This window comes from Ptychodera flava, chromosome 17 (genome assembly GCF_041260155.1).
Source record: "Ptychodera flava strain L36383 chromosome 17, AS_Pfla_20210202, whole genome shotgun sequence".
Classification (NCBI taxonomy): domain Eukaryota; kingdom Metazoa; phylum Hemichordata; class Enteropneusta; family Ptychoderidae; genus Ptychodera; species Ptychodera flava.
In genome coordinates this window covers 19,949,480-19,969,185 of record NC_091944.1, presented here as the reverse complement: position 1 = coordinate 19,969,185, position 19,706 = coordinate 19,949,480, and the positions used below count along the sequence as shown (strand labels likewise).

The 19,706-nt window shown below is 36.3% G+C and overlaps 1 protein-coding gene across 1 annotated transcript in view; it reads left to right on the top strand.

Moving 5' to 3' along the window:
• LOC139115736 (glutathione hydrolase 1 proenzyme-like) overlaps positions 1-19,706 on the top strand; it is a 43,348-nt gene that overhangs the window by 13,084 nt on the left and 10,558 nt on the right. Inside the window, exons 2-6 of the mRNA XM_070678063.1 lie at positions 3,241-3,458; positions 7,957-8,108; positions 14,635-14,752; positions 15,443-15,510; positions 16,400-16,473. Coding sequence (XP_070534164.1) covers positions 3,241-3,458; positions 7,957-8,108; positions 14,635-14,752; positions 15,443-15,510; positions 16,400-16,473 — 630 coding nt within the window. The remainder of the gene's footprint in view (positions 1-3,240; positions 3,459-7,956; positions 8,109-14,634; positions 14,753-15,442; positions 15,511-16,399; positions 16,474-19,706) is intronic.

The following is a 19,706-nucleotide window of genomic DNA, read 5'->3' as shown; positions in this document are numbered from 1 at the left end:
GCTGGTGTGGACTACATTTGCAATAACATGCCCTTTTCATGCAGTTGTTGGTTTTCAGCACAATCTGAAGAAAACAAGACTTTGAAGGTGATAAGAAATAAATAATAACAAATAGAAAAAGAATAAACAATCACAAACAGTTACAGCTGTACTGGCCTCGTAATACTATTGTTTTCAGTTCTACAGTTGATAATAAGGTGGGGAAGAGGTGATCACGCTATGATTCACATGCTCAGTTATTTTACAACATTCCAATCTTGTCAAAAAAGGGTTTGAACTGAGCATTTTGGCAATCAGTGAATTTAGTAAGTTATTTTTCACTTGTGACAGCAAAGACATTCATGCATCAGAAACTTAGTAAAATGAATACAGCCTGTGGTTTAAACTCTTTATATTTCAAATCTAGGCACACTAAAACATGAGATAAGAATTACATTTTTCACTGTTTGTCACACTGATAAGGTATGTTTGTGCAAATAAAATGACAGTTATTATAAAATTACTTTAATACTATGCATCATATGTGGCTGTTTGACACATTGCAGTTCTTCACACAGCAATTTTAGAAAGGTGAGCTACTTCTCTGATTTCATGGTGATCCATTCATATGCTAATATAGAAATATGCAAATCTTTCATTAATATGCAGACTATCCTAACAAAACACATTGGTGCTTTGCTCGTGGAGACTGCTGTACTGCAGATTTACTCCACCTCCAAAGGTTGTATGCAAGTTTGAAAAGTGAAAAAAGTGATTTTATATACATTCCGTAAGAATATGCCCTTATTATTTCTGCCAGTGTTTTCCATAGATTTATCACAAATATGCCCATGAGAGGCCAAGAAATAGTTGTCTTGGAAACAGTATGGTAGCCGTCAACTGCTTGGAGACGGCCTCACACATTTGACACAACAGTCTCACCTCTTTCTTCAGCACTGCATGAAATCATTAATTGAATGGAACATGAGGTTAGTTGTCATCACAGAATACTAAAAAAACGTGGAATGTGAGAGAAAACTCCCAGCGGAAATTGCCAAGACACATCAAGATCAGTTCAATGAATAAATCAAGACATTTGCTATCCTATTTCCTGTAAAGTGAGGTTTCTCTACCCATCACTCAAAAGCCGTGGGGTTCAATTTTCTAGCGACGCTGTCAAATTTGAATGGGGACTTCTGTTAACATCAGTTTGCTCAACCAGAACCTGTGTCCTGTCAGATAGTACTTCACTATCTGCCAAGTCTGTCAAAAGTGGTATGGAGACAAATCGAGACAAATCTGAACATGTTTTCACCCACTGAAGCATGGTATTTTGCAGCAAGATTAGTCATGAAAAGTCATATTCAAGGTAAATGTGAGAGGCCTTCAAATGATCAAACCTATAATAAAAATGCAACATAAATAGAATAACATGCAGAATCTTGTGAAAATACCTTCCTGTATAGTGCAGAACTTGTCACGGCAGAGTATGTGTACAAAAGCAGTGACCAATGTTATGGCTGAGGATGGATGTACCAATGGGCTGACTTTGTATTGTTTTGTCTCTGACCCCCCTCAGGACCCCCTCCCCCAATACATTCATACTTGATTGCACATCGAGAATGCTTGAGAAACATGTCAGGGCAAGTTAAAATTCCCCTGAGGGTTGAATAATTTGTGTTTTCTCCGCTGCTTGTTGCTAATGCTCTTTCCACATTTGCAATCAGTGAAAACCTGCTGTGAATGCCAGTGACATATGTGTTCCCTGAGACTCTCAAGTCTTGCATGTTCAGGTGTATTCACCACAGTACACAGCCTCCCTGCATACATAACATACAGACCCACTGAGACATCAGTACATAGCATTCATTTTTACTTGGCGGGGAGTGATGAAGGACATTACGTCCATATTTTGAAAAGACAGAATTATTATACAACGCTGTATAAATAAGCAAGTGAGTTCCCAAAGGATTTTTTGTACACTTTTGGACAAACAAAGCAGTTACCATATCCATAAAAAGGTTGATAACTGACGGGGAAAAAGAGTTTTGTCACAACATGATAGTATTCTTGCTTCGTCAGATACTAAGTGTGCTTTTTTTTTATGGTTCTACCCATTTATTGCACATTTTGCACCCTTTCCAAAAAAGTTAAGTTGCATAATGATATATGAATTTAAAATAATTTTGTATTTGCTATACCGGTATGTTACATAAAATATAAGTCTGGCAATGCAGATGATGAAAATAATAATCATACTTACATGTAGTCATCATAATTATCCCTGATTGATGAAGGATAATACTCATATGGAGCACTTTGCGAAATTGGCATGTTCATACATGAATGATAGTGATCACAGATTATCACATCAAAAATTATCTTTCTGTCATTCACTGTATAGAAAATATCTGACCTTTGCTGTAGCAAGCTGTTTGGTTGTACTATAAGTTCTGATGAGTGACTGTCATAATTTCAAATGCAATATGTTTTATCAACATTTCTTCTCGTGTACTCAAAGTAAATACATACAGCTGTATTGACTGAAACATTTTCCAGTTTCTGTGCTCATTTGAAAGTCACACCGATTGCATACATTTCATTTTTAAAGTCAAAGGGGCAATAGCTGTAACTCTTGCTGAAATTTTTGTTCTTGTTGGTCGACAAAACCGGCACATTACATTTTCTCACTTTTTCTCCCTCAAGTGTATCGAAATGTAAAATTATTAGCTTTGCAAAGAGATGTATTGCGTTCTACTTCTGACATTAATTCAGTGATCAAAAATATATTTACAAACACTCACACACATGCCAATTTGCCAAGTTTACCCTTAGCCTGGCAGGCCTATCCTTTTCCCTGGTATGCTGAATTAGTAAAAAACAATACATGTACATACATTTTCACCTGTTTGGTATGTTATTTATTTATTTATTTATTATTTATTTCAAATTTAAGTATTAGCCATTTACAGGGTCAAATCGAGCTAGAACTACCAAATAAGACTGTAATCTCCCATGAGTCCTAATTATGGAGTTTCATCAGATTTCAGTGACCAAAATCATGTTTACAGTATCTCTGTTTCCAGGTGCCTACAAATGTTCAAATCTTTGTTTAAATGCAACACTTGTAAACACCTGGCATTTTAAAATGAATTTAGGAAAAGAAATTTTTTTTTAAAGATAGATCACAAATACATTAAAATACATCAAAAATTATAGCCTGATGGAGCACTATTGTTTTTTACTCCATTTTTCTTCCAGGTGCACTTTTACTGGAGAAACAGCCACCATCGAGAGAAAGACATGAGTCGGAAGAGTCGCACCTTGACAACGGGGAAACATCACTCCTCACTCTGGAAGAAATCAAACAACCGCCACCCAATGAGAAGGGACTCAAAATCATCATCATCTGTTGCATCACATTTGCTGTCTCCGTGACAACGGCTCTTATCCTCCATATTTGTTTTGGACCAAGACAGGTGAGTGCTTTACGTGCACGTGTGTCACCTTGGTCCTCTGGCAAGTAAAACTGCAATATTATACTGCTGCAAGCATCTAACAAGTTACAAACTTTGTCCTTCCAAGCACCTCTGTATTAAGAACACCATCTTTATTAGTCCCCACGGACACCGTCCGGGGGATTTATAGGTTTGGTCATGTCCGTGCGTGCGTCCGTGTGTGCGTCCGTCCGTGCGTCCGTCCGTTCACGCAGATATCTCAGAGACGCCTGGAGCGATTTCGTTCAAACTTGGTGCAAGGATAGTACCCTACCTCATACAGATGCACATCGATTTGTTTCACAATGCAATCAAATTTGGCCGTGTTAGAGGACTTTTTAGTTTTCACCTCCATAGACTCCCATGTATAAGGCAGTCCATAGACTTCCATGTATAAGGCAGTCCATAGACTCCCATGTATAAGGCAGTCCATAGACTCCCATGTATAAGGCAGTCCATAGACTCCCATGTATAAGGCAGTCCATAGACTCCCATGTATAAGGCAGTCCATAGACTCCCATGTATAAGGCCAAGAAAAATAAAAATTTAGTTTCTCATCGTATTCATATTGCAAAAAGGATGCAGTTACACAGTTTTTAGTCCCCAAAGATAAAGTCAAGGGGGCTTTTAGATTGGGTCATGTCCGTCCGTGAGTCCATCCATGAGTCCATCCGTTCACGCAGATATCTCAGACACTTTGACAAAATGTCACTTGACCTTGGTGACCTTTGACCTCGAATATACATATTTGTCCATAACTCAGTAACCACAAGTGCTACACCCTTCATATATGGTATGATGGGACACCTTATGACGCCACATATTGTACCTCATTAGTTATGTGCATATCTAATTTTGAGCGAGTCAATAGAGCTAGAGGTCTGATTTTTGGTATATAGGGATAACTTAGCAATACAATTATTTTGACAAAATGTCACGTGACCTCGATGACCTTTGACCTCAAATATACATATTTGTCCATAACTCAGTAACCACAAGTGGTACACCCTTCATATATGGTATGATGGCACACCTTATGACGCCACATATTGTACCTCATTAATTATGTGCATATCTAATTTTGAGCGAGCCAATAGAGCTAGAGGTCTGATTTTTGGTATATAGGGATAACTTAGCAATACAATTTTTTTGACAAAATGTCATGTGACCTCGGTGACCTTTGACCTCAAATATACATATTTGTCCATAACTCAGTAACCACAAGTGCTACACCCTTCATATATGGTATGATGGGACACCTTATGACGCCACATATTGTACCTCATCAATTATGCGCATATCTAATTTTGAGCGAGTCAATAGCGCTAGAGGTCTGATTTTTGGTATATAGGAATAACTTAGCAATACAATTATTTTGACAAAATGTCACATGACCTCGATGACCTTTGACCTCAAATATACATATTTGTCCATAACTCAGGAACCACAAGTGGTACACCCTTCATATATGGTATGATGGGAGACCTTATGATGCTTCATACTGTACCTCATTAATTATGCATATATCTAATTCTGAGCAAAGCCATAGAGCTGGATGTCTGTCATACATATGCACATAGATTTGTTCTGTGATACGATCCAATAAGGCCGCCATGTGGCCATTTTATTACGATTCTTTCATGTCCTGAACTACAGCTCAGACATGTATCAAGCGAATTTATTCAAAAGTATTTTTATCACAGACCTAATGAAGAGGACTCTATCCTCTCTGAGGACCTGTAATCAAAGTACCCATTAACAAGTGGGGACTGTGTCATCAACGATGACTTGTTCATTTTATTTCCTGCCAGACAGTATCTCTTCTCTATCTGCCAAGTCAGTAGCAAACGGTATTGAGACAAAACTATATGTACATTTATTTTTCCCACTTGGCTTTATCTGTTATAGCAGCTGTAGTCCATAAAAATCATGTGTACAGTATCTATGTTTTCTAGGGGCCTTCAAATGTTCAATTTTTGTGAAAATCACCTTTTGGGACATGTTGTGTTTCACTAGTTTTAATATGAAATATGAACTTGGCAGCTAGGATAAAGGGATATGGACAGACTTTTCAAAATGAAATTTATCATATCAATAGAATCTTACTCAGTGCAACCATTAGTGACATCACTGTATTATAGGCATCATCTATTAAGGACAGATTAGAAGCTGAAAGTTACAATTTGAATGGAATTTTAATTAGCTCTATTACCAGTAATTGCACCTCTCTCTTATGAACATTGCTGTTCCAAACATTATCCTAATAGACACGTTACACCCTACACTCAATGATTTTTAGTCCCCACGGACAACGTCCGGGGGGACTTATAGGTTTGGTCATGTCCGTGCGTCCGTCCGTGCGTGCGTCCGTGCGTGCGTGCGTCCGTCCGTTCACGCAGATATCTCAGAGATGCCTAGAGCGATTTCATTCAAACTTGGTACAAGGATTACTTCATATGTCATACAGATGCACGTCGATTTGTTTCTGATACGATCCAATATGGCCGCCAGGCGGCCATTTTATTACAATTTTTTCATGTACAGAGCCATAACTCAGACATGTTTCAACCGATTTTATTCAAAGTTGGTACAAGGACATTGACCAATGTCATAGATATGCATGTCAATTTCTTTTGTGATACAATCCAATATGGCCGCCAGGCGGCCATTTTATTACGATTTTTTCATGTACAGAGCCATAACAACCGATTTTATTCAAAGTTGGTACAAAGGAAGGACATTGATCAATGTCATACATATGCACATTGATTTCTTTTGTGATACGATCCAATATGGCCGCCAGGCGGCCATTTTGTTTCGATTTTTTCATGTACAGAGCCATAACTCAGGCATTTCTCAACGATTGTATTCAAAGTTGGTACAAGGACATTGATATGTCATAGATATGCAAGTCAATTTGTTTTGTGACATGATCCAGTATGGCCACCAGGCGGCCATTTTATTACAATTTTTTCATGTACAGAGCCATAACTCAGGCATGTCTCAACTGATTTTATTCAAACTTGGTACAAGGACATTGACCTATGTCATGTATATGCATGTTGATATGTTTTGTGATACGGTCCAATATGGCTACCAGGCGGCCATTTTATTACAATTTTTTCATGTACAGCGCCATAACTCAGACATATTTCAACCAAATTTATTCAAAGTTGGTACAAGGACATTGACCAATGTCATAGATATGCACGTCAATTTGTTTTGTGATATGATCCAATATGGATGCTGTGCGGCCATTTTGTTACAAATTTATTGTGTACAGAGCCATAATTCAGGCATATCTCAACCGATTTTATTCAAAGTTGGTATAAGGACATTGACCTATGTTATACATATGCACATTGATTTGTTTTGTGATACGATCCAATATGGCCGCTATGTTGCCATTTTTTTTACAATTTTCCATGTCCTGAACCATAACTCAGACATGTATCAAGCAAATTTATTCAAAGTTGGTACAAGGACATTGACTCATAGTATACATATGTACTTTGATTTGTTTCTTGATATGGTCCGATATGGCCACAGGTGGCAATTTTGTCATGGTTTTTTCATGTCGAGAGCCATAACTCTGGCAAGTCTCAACTGATTTTATTTAAAGTTTGTACCTGGACATTGACCTAGGTCATACATATACGTGTTGATTTTTTGAACAGTAAGATCAAATATCGCTGCGTGGCGGCGATTTTGTTACGATTTTCTCATGTACTGAGCCATAATTCAGACATATTTCCACCAGTATCATTCAAAGTTGGTACAAGGACATTGACCTATTTCATACATGCTCGTCAAGTTGTTTCACATCATGTAAGCTGTATCATGTCAATTATTGACCTTTCATAATTAGGCTGATATGTCAAGAAATACTGCATCAAATTTCATGACACTTTGTACAGATGCTAAGCTCACGTTGCTTTAACAATGAAAAAAGACGTTTATCAGTGTCATTTTAATTAATTTGTAATTGCATATGTAATGAACTTTCCTAATTAGACTTAGAGTGATATATCCACAAATACAAAGTCAAATTTGATGACATTGATCAGATGTTGATCTCATAGTGTTGTAAATACTGCATTAAACTTTATGAAATATGGTACCGGTGATAATCTATTAGTGTCAGGATAGTATGAAAAAATGTTTTGCAACATCCTGTCAACTAATTCCCAGTTGACTCATTTAATGACCTTTAGGATAGTGGCCTACATTGGTTTTATGTTTTCATCACCATGGAACTCATTCTTGGCCATTGAGTGCCATCTGTATCAAAGTATTTTTATCACAGACCTAATTAAGAGGACTCTATCCTCTCTGAGGACCTGTAATCAAGTACCCATTAACAAGTGGGGACTGTGTCATCAACGATGACTTGTTATCCAAAATCTTAAAAAAATGCTGTAGTATATTTTTCTTTATTCAAATTTATATATATTTTCATTATTTCGATGATAAATCCCAGCTGAATGCCCATGGAGCTGTGTCATGTGGGGCGGAACAGTGTTCTCAGGTCGGCGTTGATATCCTCAAGAGTGGTGGCCATGCTGTGGACAGCGCCATAGCAACCATCCTGTGTCTGGGAGTGGTCAATGCACAGAGCTCAGGAATTGGCGGGTGAGTTAATGTGCTGTGAAGGTGGAAATTATTTCTCTGTACCCAGTAACATCTCCAGTAATGTAGTACGGAATCGCCAGTGTGATGCTGTTTTTACTCTCCAGTCATGCTTTCAGACATAAATTTACATGCTAATTTTTTAGTGTGAAAGGTCACTGGGTAAGGTTGTTGCGACCTTTTAGTGTGAAAGGTCACCGGATACAAGTGTTATGACCTTTTAGTGTGAAAGGTCACCAAGTACAGGTGTTGATGACCTTTTCAGTCACCTGCATGCATATCACCTGATAAATGCCAAACCATCAAATGACAGACGTGTGAATTTGATAAGTGGCAGTTTTGTAGGGAAAAGTGAAAACATTGTTTTCAGGTGAACCCATTCATTGGCGAAACACTGTAGCATGTACAGGGGAGAGTAAGACTGATTTTTAGAGGTCATTAATATCAGCTGTCACGTGATCATTAAACAATAATAACAATTTACATGTCACAGCATTCGCTAATATCTAGGCTTCCAAAAATAAACCTAGCTTTTAATTTGGTTATAAGCTTAAGTTGTTTTCAGAAAATTCATTGCTTTAACCCTTTGAGTGCTGTACATTTTTCCCGCCATAATTTTAGTGCAACATTTCACCATTTTAAAACTTTTTCTGTAATTCTTTTGATAATTTTGGAATGAATGGGTATCACATTTCATTGGCTAACATTTCTTATCAAAATTATGTCAAAACTCTGAAAAAAATTGACTGGGGTATATTTTATAAAGGTGACTTCTCAAAGGGTTAAATGGCCTGATACTTGTCATGGAACCCCTAAAGATGTCAAAAGATGTCATAGACAGTAGACAGATATTCAATAAATATACGTTAAAAAAAAGAAGTTTAGAATTAACATTTTTTTACCCAGCATGGGTGAAATATTTGAAATTTGTTTCATGGAAGTAATATCTAATGAAGTTACCAATCTATGATACAATTGAATTTAACAGCAGATTAAATTACGTAGTGAGTTTTAAATTAAAGTTGATAATTTCTGACAAATGAGATAATTGTTGTGAAGTATCAGGTTCTGGTACAGATATTGCATATGTTCAGTACAAAACTGGAGTGAATGATGACAGAATCCAAAAAATTGCTTGGTAGGCACACACACCATGCTATTTCGCTAATTCAAGATTTTGCTGAACAGTCAACCGTGCCCTGATCACTGAAGAGTTCCTTTCATGCTTCACGTTTTGCAAAAAATGGGATGTGTAAAGTATGTTGTCAGCTTTTGACTAATCTATGGTGTACAAAGTTTCATGCAATAAAGGTAATGAATGTGTTTTGTAGCTATTTTCAACATAATCTTCTACCAGGAGACAGTCTTATATGTTTAGTGCTCTCATATCTTAAAGCTGTCTGGCGTCACAGTGTCCTTCATGAGTGCTCTGCGTGTTCCACAGATGCAGCTCAATTCATTTTTTTCACGTACAAAGATGGAAGCACTGATGTTCATCCATCTGTAACAATTACCGTGTTTGCAGTCAATGTCATTCCAAGTTGTTATCAGTGCGTGTGTCTTTCACACTGCAGTGCCTCACAGCGATATAAATGACTGCTGGATTGGAAAGTCAATTAGGCATCCCAATCCCTCTGCCCACCGTTTTCACAGAAAAAGTGAAAATTTGGTTTAATGCTCTTAGCGTTGACTACATACGATGACAACATCATCAATCTTTATTTCAGATACATGAGCCAGTGCTTTGTATCCAAAGCCCAGTGTAAGAAATAAACTGACTGTATGACTATCACACCGGGATATCGCAGTGTTTAGACTTTGATATGTTTTCCTATATGGAAAGATGTATATTCATGTCCTGTTGAATTGTTATTCACTCAGTCTCAGGCTGACATCAGACTCTTCATCAACAAACATAAAGTATTGCGTCATGTCTCCAGCAGATGAAATCCAATTAGTGTTTTCCATCACCCCATGAACCAAGTACATAATTAGAACTACATGAATTCTGACATACGTAGCACGAATCACGATTGTAGGTTTGTTTCTAAATATAGCATCACTTGTGTGACATTGTTTGCTGCCAAGAAATTTGGATACATTTTGTCTTTTAGCACCCATGTTAATTGCAGCAATTAGAGTTCAGATCCCCCCTATGTAATCCTATAGTTTCAGCGATGTGACATTGTCAGCTACCAACAGAAATTTGGATAAATTTTGTCTTTTTTTCATCCATGTTATTGCAGCAATTAGAGTTCAGATCCCCCTATATGTGTAATCCTATAGTTTCAGCGATGTGACACTGTCGGCTGCCAACAGAAATTTGGATACATTTTGTCTTTTTTGCATCCGTACGGCCATATTAATTGCTGCAATAGAGTTCAGATCCCCCCCCCCCCTATCTAATCCTATAGTTTCAGCTGCCAACCGAAATTTGGATACATTTTGTCTTTTTTTCACCCATGGAATTGCTGCGATATAAGGTGACCAGTTACCCCATATGTAATCCTATATAGTTTCAATTGTAACATTTTTGGTATATAATAACAGATTTTTAATTGTTATCAGCATAATTTCCTGAAAACTAGTGAAATTGTTGTAAAACTATTTATTTTTGCATGTTAATGATGAAAGTGTGACATTATGAGGCCATCCTTAAATCTATAATTGTGAAGGGTGAAATAATTCTCAGCATTCAACTTTTATTGGTCTAGTGCTTTGTGAAGTTGTCTATTTTGCATGAAATCATAACTGGGTGTCAATCATCAATTCTGTATTCCATAAATATTCAGAAAAAACTCAAAAAACACTCACACATGATGCAATTATCTGATAATAGTTCCAGTTATGTGCAATATTCATTCCAACTGCACTGTCACTGTAAAACAGCAAATTTATAAATAATGTCAGAAAATAATATTGAAATATTGTGTGACATCAGATACTTACAAACATTAATTTAATTTGATACACTTTAATTCATCAAAATATGTTGGCAATGTTAAAAAAACTAATTAAGTTTTTAATCTTGAGTAAAAAGAGCAAAACTGAAAGGTTTATATAACAGTTGTTTACTTTTACAATCAATGTCATTTTTCTTCCATTCAAAATATAGTGTGATCAGGCAGCTGAATCAAGCTTACATATTGGCTTTAGATATAGCAATTCATTTCCCATACAGCTTTCCAGATACACTTGTATATTATATGAATACTTCAGTAACATAATTTATGGCATAAGACATGAGTAAATGTGTTACTATAGATATTGTTAGAATATCACCCATAAAATTTCTCAAGGAATATTTTCAGAACCAACTGCCCTCTTGAACACAAGATTTTCTTAGGATTATCCAGTAGCTCTTTGAAGTCACTGCCCGGGGCTGCCTGACACTTTTGATTTTCTAAAGGATACAGATGGTTGCCAGTCTTTTGGAAGGCAAGAAATCGTACTAAAATTCATGGAAGGCTAGTGGACACATTAATCTCAGTAGGAGCTGTCATAACATGTTATAACTGACATTCTGTAACAGGTACATGTAATAATGGTACATGTACTACAGCCTTTTTTGTCCTTTTATAGCCATGTCAGAGTGTAGCTGAACCCAGTTGTTGTTCTCAAGATACACACAGTTTGACCTGTGAATACCAATGTAGGAGTAAAATGTCAACATCTTGACATCCCTCAATCTATGAAAAGCAGTCTACTTAATCTAATGTGAAAGATGATAATATTATCTTTGCTTCTGTGACCACTACAAAATTATCAAATCATTGAAAATTTAACTTGGTTTCTATTTTCCATGAAGGCAGTTTTTAACAAGTGGAGACATGCTAAATTTTTCAGTGTCAGATACATGTATCTACGTAGAATGTATTTACTGTAAAGTGATATTGTACAGGACCAGCAATATCCTCCTGAAAATTTAATTTTTTTCATTTGAAGCCATATCACACCTCTTTGTTGTTACGATGAAGTGACTGGACATTAAAAATTTAAAAACATCATTCCTAGTATCTTGCTAATGTCCACTGTGTTTAAAGGAAAACAGTCGTCAGAACTGCACGTGTGCGAGTTTATTGTTTACAAACAATGTATTTCGTGCACGATATCTACCGGTAGATACACCTCATTATCATAGCTGCAATATTTGAATTATACGATGTAGATTATGACAGACATGTTTTAACTTTCATCAATCACCATCGTACCTTGGTGTTTTACACTGGTCGTATGGGTCCAGTACGACCTTTGAGCGCAGTTCCAACGACTATATCCCTTTAACATTATACCAAACTATAACAAATTAGCATTCAAGACAACTGACTGTAATACATGTATGTGAAGTGAATTCCAGAAACACTTTATTGGCATTGACAAGATGATATATCTGATGAAGTTCATCAAGGATTTGATAACTTTGATGAAGAATTTTGTCCAAATTTTACTTACAACTGAAGTGAACTTGCTGTACTGTACACTGTGTTAATGTCTCAACATGATCCAAACAATACAGATGGAGCTTTGAAGGATGCAAATTTAAAGGCTAGTGTGTTCCTGACCATAATTTTTGAAATACAGAAATGGCTCAATATTCATGGTTTAGAGGTTATCAGTCAACAATAGATTTCAAATTTCATGATTTCGCCCTGCATTTTTTTATTGGACATGTCTTTCTGCAATATTCTGTATATCAGCAAAGAAATGTACATCATGGTGGTGTAATGTTTCTGAAGAGTGAAAACAAACACCAATAAGATCACACTGAAAGCTAAATTCAGAAATTTGAGCTGTGATTGTGGAGTCTAAATTAAATAACTCTCGCAAGACTTATAAAAATGTGGCAAATTACATTATCAATTCCAAACACCCGTGTGAAGGATCAGAGCTGATTGCAGCCATTTGAGAAATTTATTATCTGTGTTAGTATCTCTTGTTAGCATCTGTCAGTCCATTATCAGTTCTATAAAAATTTTTAACATTGATACAATAAATTGATGCAATGATGTGGAATCACTTTGGATTCAAGAGCATTGTGACCACCAGAGAGGAATGTTAGGTCAGTTCAGGTCATGACCTATAACCCCTAGAGTAAGATCTCACTTTAACTCACCAAACATTCAGTATAAATATTGGTTTCATTTGCAATTTTAGTCCCAAGGCTTGTCTGCCTTTACATGTAATAGTATTCTACACTGTTTATTCAATATCAACACTGTGTCAGTACAGCAGTCCATACGCATCTTTCCTTGAATTGCACATACATGTTCAGGCTTCAAAAAAGAACTGACATATGGTGTGGATCTGTTTATTAGTTCTTTTAGGAAACAACCAAATTTGCCCAAACTATGTCCATTTAAGCAAAAACCCTCATGTAGAATCTTCATGCATATTGAACTGGGTCTCTTTTGACCATAAATAATATCATTGTCAAGTTGACTCTGTGTGAAATCTCAGGTGATAATTTTTTTGTACATGTACCTTAATCACAGTTGTTGGAATAACTTCTTTTCATTGAGTCTGTTTCAAAGTGCCATCAATTACTGCTGTTACGGCCCTAATCTTTATAGGAATTAAGGCCACCAATATTTTTATTTAGTGGTCCAAAATAAAATACAGATGACTTTCTGGTTTCACGATTTGATAAGCTAAGTTTAACCTTGAACATCAATGAACACCACAGACCGTGATGCAATTATTAATTTCTTTGGATTGAATCTCAGTAGATCTGAGTACAGATTGCCGTATTGTTAGTAACCACCATCAGTTGGCCAGACATGCAAATCTGTTGAAAGCTCAGAATGTTTTCCCAACTTTGAACCTGCAATGTGACACAGTAAGGTCAAGCAAACTCAATATGGCCGGGCCGTTGCGATTTCTTGAGTTCTAATCATGAAAGCACGCAGTATGTAGGCATGCAGACATGAGTTATGTAAATTACATCACACTTTTCTGTGAATTATTTCATCGGCATGTGAGGTAGCAATTGATACCCAATGAGTCAAATTCCTACTGCAGTAATGTTGGTATGAATGAAAAATACAAACAAACCCGCCATTCCAACCCCATCCTACCCAACGTTCCCTCCTGCAGTGAGTTCTTCTATCATCTCAATCCCACCCCACCCACTCCATCATGCAGTGAAGCATACCATCTATCCCCCAACCCCACCTCATGTTCCCTCCTGCAGTGTGGTATATTCCATCATTTTAGTTTCTTACCAACTCAACAATAAATATTAAGTTCAGTTTGAAAATTTGGTATTAGAGAAACAAATTCCCTAACATTTACCAATATTTTAAATTCAAAATGGCCACCATCCATGTGTTAACTCTATTGGGAAAAACTATAGTTCTTAATTTTGAAACACTAAGACTGTGATAATTTTTCTAACTCCAAGAGTTTTAAAATGAATGCCCGCAAGTGGTAGATCAGAAAAGAATTGTAAAAATTTGAGAGTCAAGATATCTGTCCCTGAGGCGCATTTTACATCTGGCAACTTACGTGTACTTTATGTGGCTTGTTTCAGGGGCGGCTTCATGATAGTCCGAGACAAAACATTGTTGTTTGCCTTTGATTTCCGTGAAACCGCACCAGGAGCAGCATTTCAAGATATGTACAATGATAACGCAACACTGGCACAGATAGTGAGTATATGGCACAGTGAAGATTACGGCCAACATCATCATGTTCCTCAGACTTCAGAAAAGTTTACTATTATTAAAAAAAGGAAGAAAAATTTGAATCTTCTTGACTTGAATAATCCATTTTGAATATTCTTTAATTCCAAGTCATTTTGTCGTGATACTACGGTTAATTGTGAGTCACACCAAAATAAATTGCTATCACCCCATTTCATAATTCAGAAGGTCAACTTTACCATAGAGAAACACAGGGCCGGTACCAAAATTTGACAATGAAGGGGTGAGAAGACTGGTGTTATCATCAGCTTCAAAAATGACCAAATATAGAGCTGTGTAAGATTGGACAACAACATTTCAAACAAAAAGAAAACAAATGTAGACATTGTAGCTCTAGGTGTCTTCAAAATGTTTCGTTGCATCTTGTTTTCGTTGATATCTGAAAATTTCATTGCAACATGCTTCAGTATGTGTGTATGCGTACGTTTCCTCCACATTACAGAAGTACTGAATACAAACAATTACAACGCTGACCTTCAATTCTAAGTTGTCATCAAGCTGTAATTATGAGAAGACATTTAGCCTATGTTCTTACAAAATTCTCCGCTAATGATTGTGTAACTTTGTAAAATTAACCTAACATGCACAAAGTATCTCAAATATTGTGAATTTTTGTAATATTCTTTTTCTTCACAGGGAGGGCTTGCTGTAGCAGTTCCAGGTGAACTCAGGGGAATAGAAATGGCTTGGAAAAAATACGGCAGGTAAAAACTAGAGAAAACATTTCTTCAGTGAATTTCACTTTTGAGCCAACAGGTGTAATTAGTGAAGGTTTTAAATAGTATTATATTACCATGCCCTGCCCGTCGCATTTTGATTGGTCGAGCTGAACCACGTGACTGACCACAAATACACAGTAATGGTTTGTTTACATGCCCGTGAATATGAATAATAAGATTAACAACTCAAAGTATCGCAACTTTACAGCTCAAACATTAATCACAATCAATCACAAAATAAAATAGAGCACTTGTAGGTAAAGTTGAGATATTTTTTTCTGAAAACATCTCCAGATTTGCCAAATTTTTTCAGCGCGCGTGACAGTGCGTTGCGTAATGCTCAGTTTCTGGGGCCCAGTTGTCGTTCGCTCCTGAAATTTTCGGAAATTTTGACGGTTTTCTTGGGTTCGCTGATAATATAATGGAAATAACAGACTCCGCTCTGACCATTAACGTTTATTTGTGGGCCCGGGCTCGAGGAAAGCCAAATTAACGGGCTCGGCAAGCCTCACCCGTTAACTTTTGGCTTTCCTCTCGCCCTTGCCCACAAATAAACATTAATGGTCAGCACGTCGCCCGTTATTTCTATAGTAACTTGCCCCAATAGGTTTAATTATAATGATGGGGACCATTTTGAATTTCAAATATCAGTAAATTTTAAGTAATTTGCATAGTGACCACTGGTTTTTCAAAGAGAAATGCTTAAAGTTATTGTAGATTAGTTTTGAGTATCAATATCAGTTATGGGGGGCATACAAGCTGGAATTCACCAAACAAATTTGTGATATGAAGATATTTGCATCTGATTTTGAATGTTGATCAGGCGTTAGTATATTGCAACATTGCCTGAATGATGTTTTATATTGTATTTCAGACTGGCATGGCCAGCATTGTTCCAACCAGCAATCAGACTAGCCAGAGATGGTTTCAAAGTTACAGGTCACGCAGGTGAGATTGTCATGTAAATGAAATGATCAATGGCTAATGTGCATGCAGTATAATACAACACAACATGATGCAATATCGGATAAAAAACAACACAATGCACTACAGTGCAAGAGAATACAAGACAACACAATGTAACACAAGAAGCACAATAAAAAACCATACTATACAATAAAATACAGGAAAACATTACAATGCAGTGCAATTCAGCACAACTTAACATATGGAAATGAACTGCAATAGAATACAGTACAATATAGTACAACTGTTGTAGGCCCATTCTTTTAATTAGTAGAATAGTTAAGCAGTAGGAAGAATATTATACAACAACTAAGATAAAATCATTACTTTTGAGGGAATTTAAATTCACTTTCCAGTTGAGACATTTTCACTGGGATTCACATTCATTGATTCTGATACAGACTTAGCATTTTCACATGGAATTAATAGGGCTGATTTTGTTTATCAGCAAGAATTGCAACATTAAATCCAGTTAAAAATTTATGCTTCCACTGTGGTTATGATTTGCAAATAATACAATAACAAAATAAAAATGAAAATTTAATTGACTTTTTTGAAATAGTGTATCACGCTATTGATAAAAACAGGTTTTGTTGTTTTTGGTTTTGAAAAGCAAACCCTAAAGCAGCTTTTGGACACTAAAATCTTGAACTCTTTATGAGTTGGATAGTGGATATTTGACTTTTGTTTGAATTTGCCTTCCTGTTATCTGTTTAATCATGTAGAGTGATAAAGCAGCCGGTTTTCTATTGTTTGCACAGTCTCATAGGAATAGCAGATGTTAATCATCGATAGATTCTGTTTCCTTCTTCTCACTCCAGTTACCATACCAACAAACAATATTAAAATGCATTCAATAATACCTGTGTAGAAATGGAAAGTACAATGTAGACATAAAATGCATGTGACTGGCCATATGTGAAATAATAGCCTGGCTCAAAATATTTAATGGTAGGGTTTTTTGCCGGAACATATGTTTGTCATGATTTTGTTTTAAGTGTCTGTAAGGGTCGTTTTGAGATTTTTATGACAGTCATTTGGTACGCTTTAAAAGTACATCATATTTCAACCCTTCAAAACTTTGGAATTCACATTTGTGCTCACTGTGCCTGGTTAGTTATCTTTTAAGATTTCTGATGTACAATAGGTTAAGCCATGAATTCGAGTGGACCATTTACCATGTTACAAACAAAACTACATGCCTAAATGCACAAACAGTATACATGTATCTCTCCTTACGTTTTTGTTGTTTGTACAGCTATCACATGATGTCTCGGGCATACTGAGTATGGAGAACCTTGGTACAGCATACATGTGCAGTGGTAGAACAGATTGCAATTCTCTTTATTCTAGGGTAGACGATTAAGTAGTATTTTCATCATTCCCATCTGTCCTGCAATATAAACAAAACCCATTATGGAACATCAATGATGTAGTCGCCTTTTTAGTTCTAAAATTAAGCCTTTTATAACCAAGGTGGCTTTTGCCGATAAAAAGTTTCTTTTCAGAATGTTACGTCTCCAAAAATATGAGAACGTCAAGTTAAAAAGCAGCTTCCTGTGGTTTGCCTATGATTTAATATTTCAAAAAGTAAGATCTCTATTCATACTGTTGATGTACTAGCTCAACATCATCTCATAACTAATCAAGAGGAATTTGAGGGAGATAGTTTGATTTGCGAGGTCGTCAAAAACTGAGTACACTTTCATCTGAATTCAGTATGGTTAGTGAACTTTAACCTCCTCATGAGAGAAGGGTGAAGATTCCATAAAACTAAATGCTTATCCCATTCACCAACATGGTTTGGTCCAAACCCATTGTTATCAATGGTGATTGCGGATCTGTTTACAGGGAATTGGGGATGGACAGGTTGACACAATTTGATAGAACTTTGCTCACTCCATAGTATTCAAACCACACCCAAGTGTACACTATAGTCTTTTGTAGCTCCATTAATGATCTGAAGGCCGGAGCATTTAGCCATGATTTGTGCAAATAATTTTCATGGCCACAAACGCTACAAGAATTATACTTAAAGTCACGTAGGAATCTCGGGTCAGTGAATAACTCAAGAGCTGAGTGTCATCACTGCATACATTCTGTGAAGTCACATTTGTTGATTGTCTGCTACAAGTAACAAATTGATGGAGCAAATATTTCATGTGTAATAATTGCGGTAACCTTTACATTCTATCCCTCAACGCAATGTGATGTTTTTCTTGAATATCACTGACACAAACCATCAATTGAGCTCAGTTCAGGTTTAGCCAGGTGTGTATGACTATGATTTTAGGATGTAAGGTAGAACACACGTTGGGGACAGAAATTCAGGTTCATTTTAAAGCTCTTGATGAAAGAAAAGTTTTCACCATCTTAATTTAAAAAATCGAAAATTTTATTTTTCCCTATAGAGTTAACACAGAGATGGCGTTTATTTTGAATTTCAAATATCGGGAAATTTTAGGTAATTTGTCTCTCTACTACCAAAGTTTGCACGGTGGCCCCTGATTTTCATTCGTGCTTTGGTAAGAGAATGGTTGAAAGTTTCATTGAGGAAAGTTTGAGTTTTGGCTTTCAAGGCACAGATTATCTTATTATAAATTAAACGTTGATTCGACCATATCATATATCAGTAGAGAGAAGAAATTTTACTGGTTTCCAGATGTTCTGTAACTCTACTTAGGGATTGTAAAAGGTTCGTTGTTTAGCACATTAATGTAGAGCTTCCAAAATGTCTGCAATACTGACAGAATGAAAAGCAAACAGAAAATATTGCCCGTTTTCCCGATCCCCAGTAATTGCCTGTATGATATTTGTTGTTGGCTATAAATACATGATTTTCCATATGATTCAATAATAGGAAAGAGATCTCATAATTGCAAAGCAGTAATTTGTATGTCACCCAATATAGACCCATATGTTAAAATGAAATATCAGTAATATATAATGTCGCTGTATAATGAATTTTTTGATTCGCTATAACATACTGGATATCAAAAGGCATTCTGCTGTAAACTACAGGTACCTCAGCAGTTTATTAATAAACAAAATAATATTTCCTACATTGTAAATGCCACTCACGTTTATCTTGCACTGTTTGAGCATTGCATGGGATGCAAAGATGTGTCCCCTGTGGTTTCAGAAGTCTGCATGTCTTTCTACTCACCCCATGATCCCCATATCTTAACCCTTTCACCACCATGGATTAGCCCGAT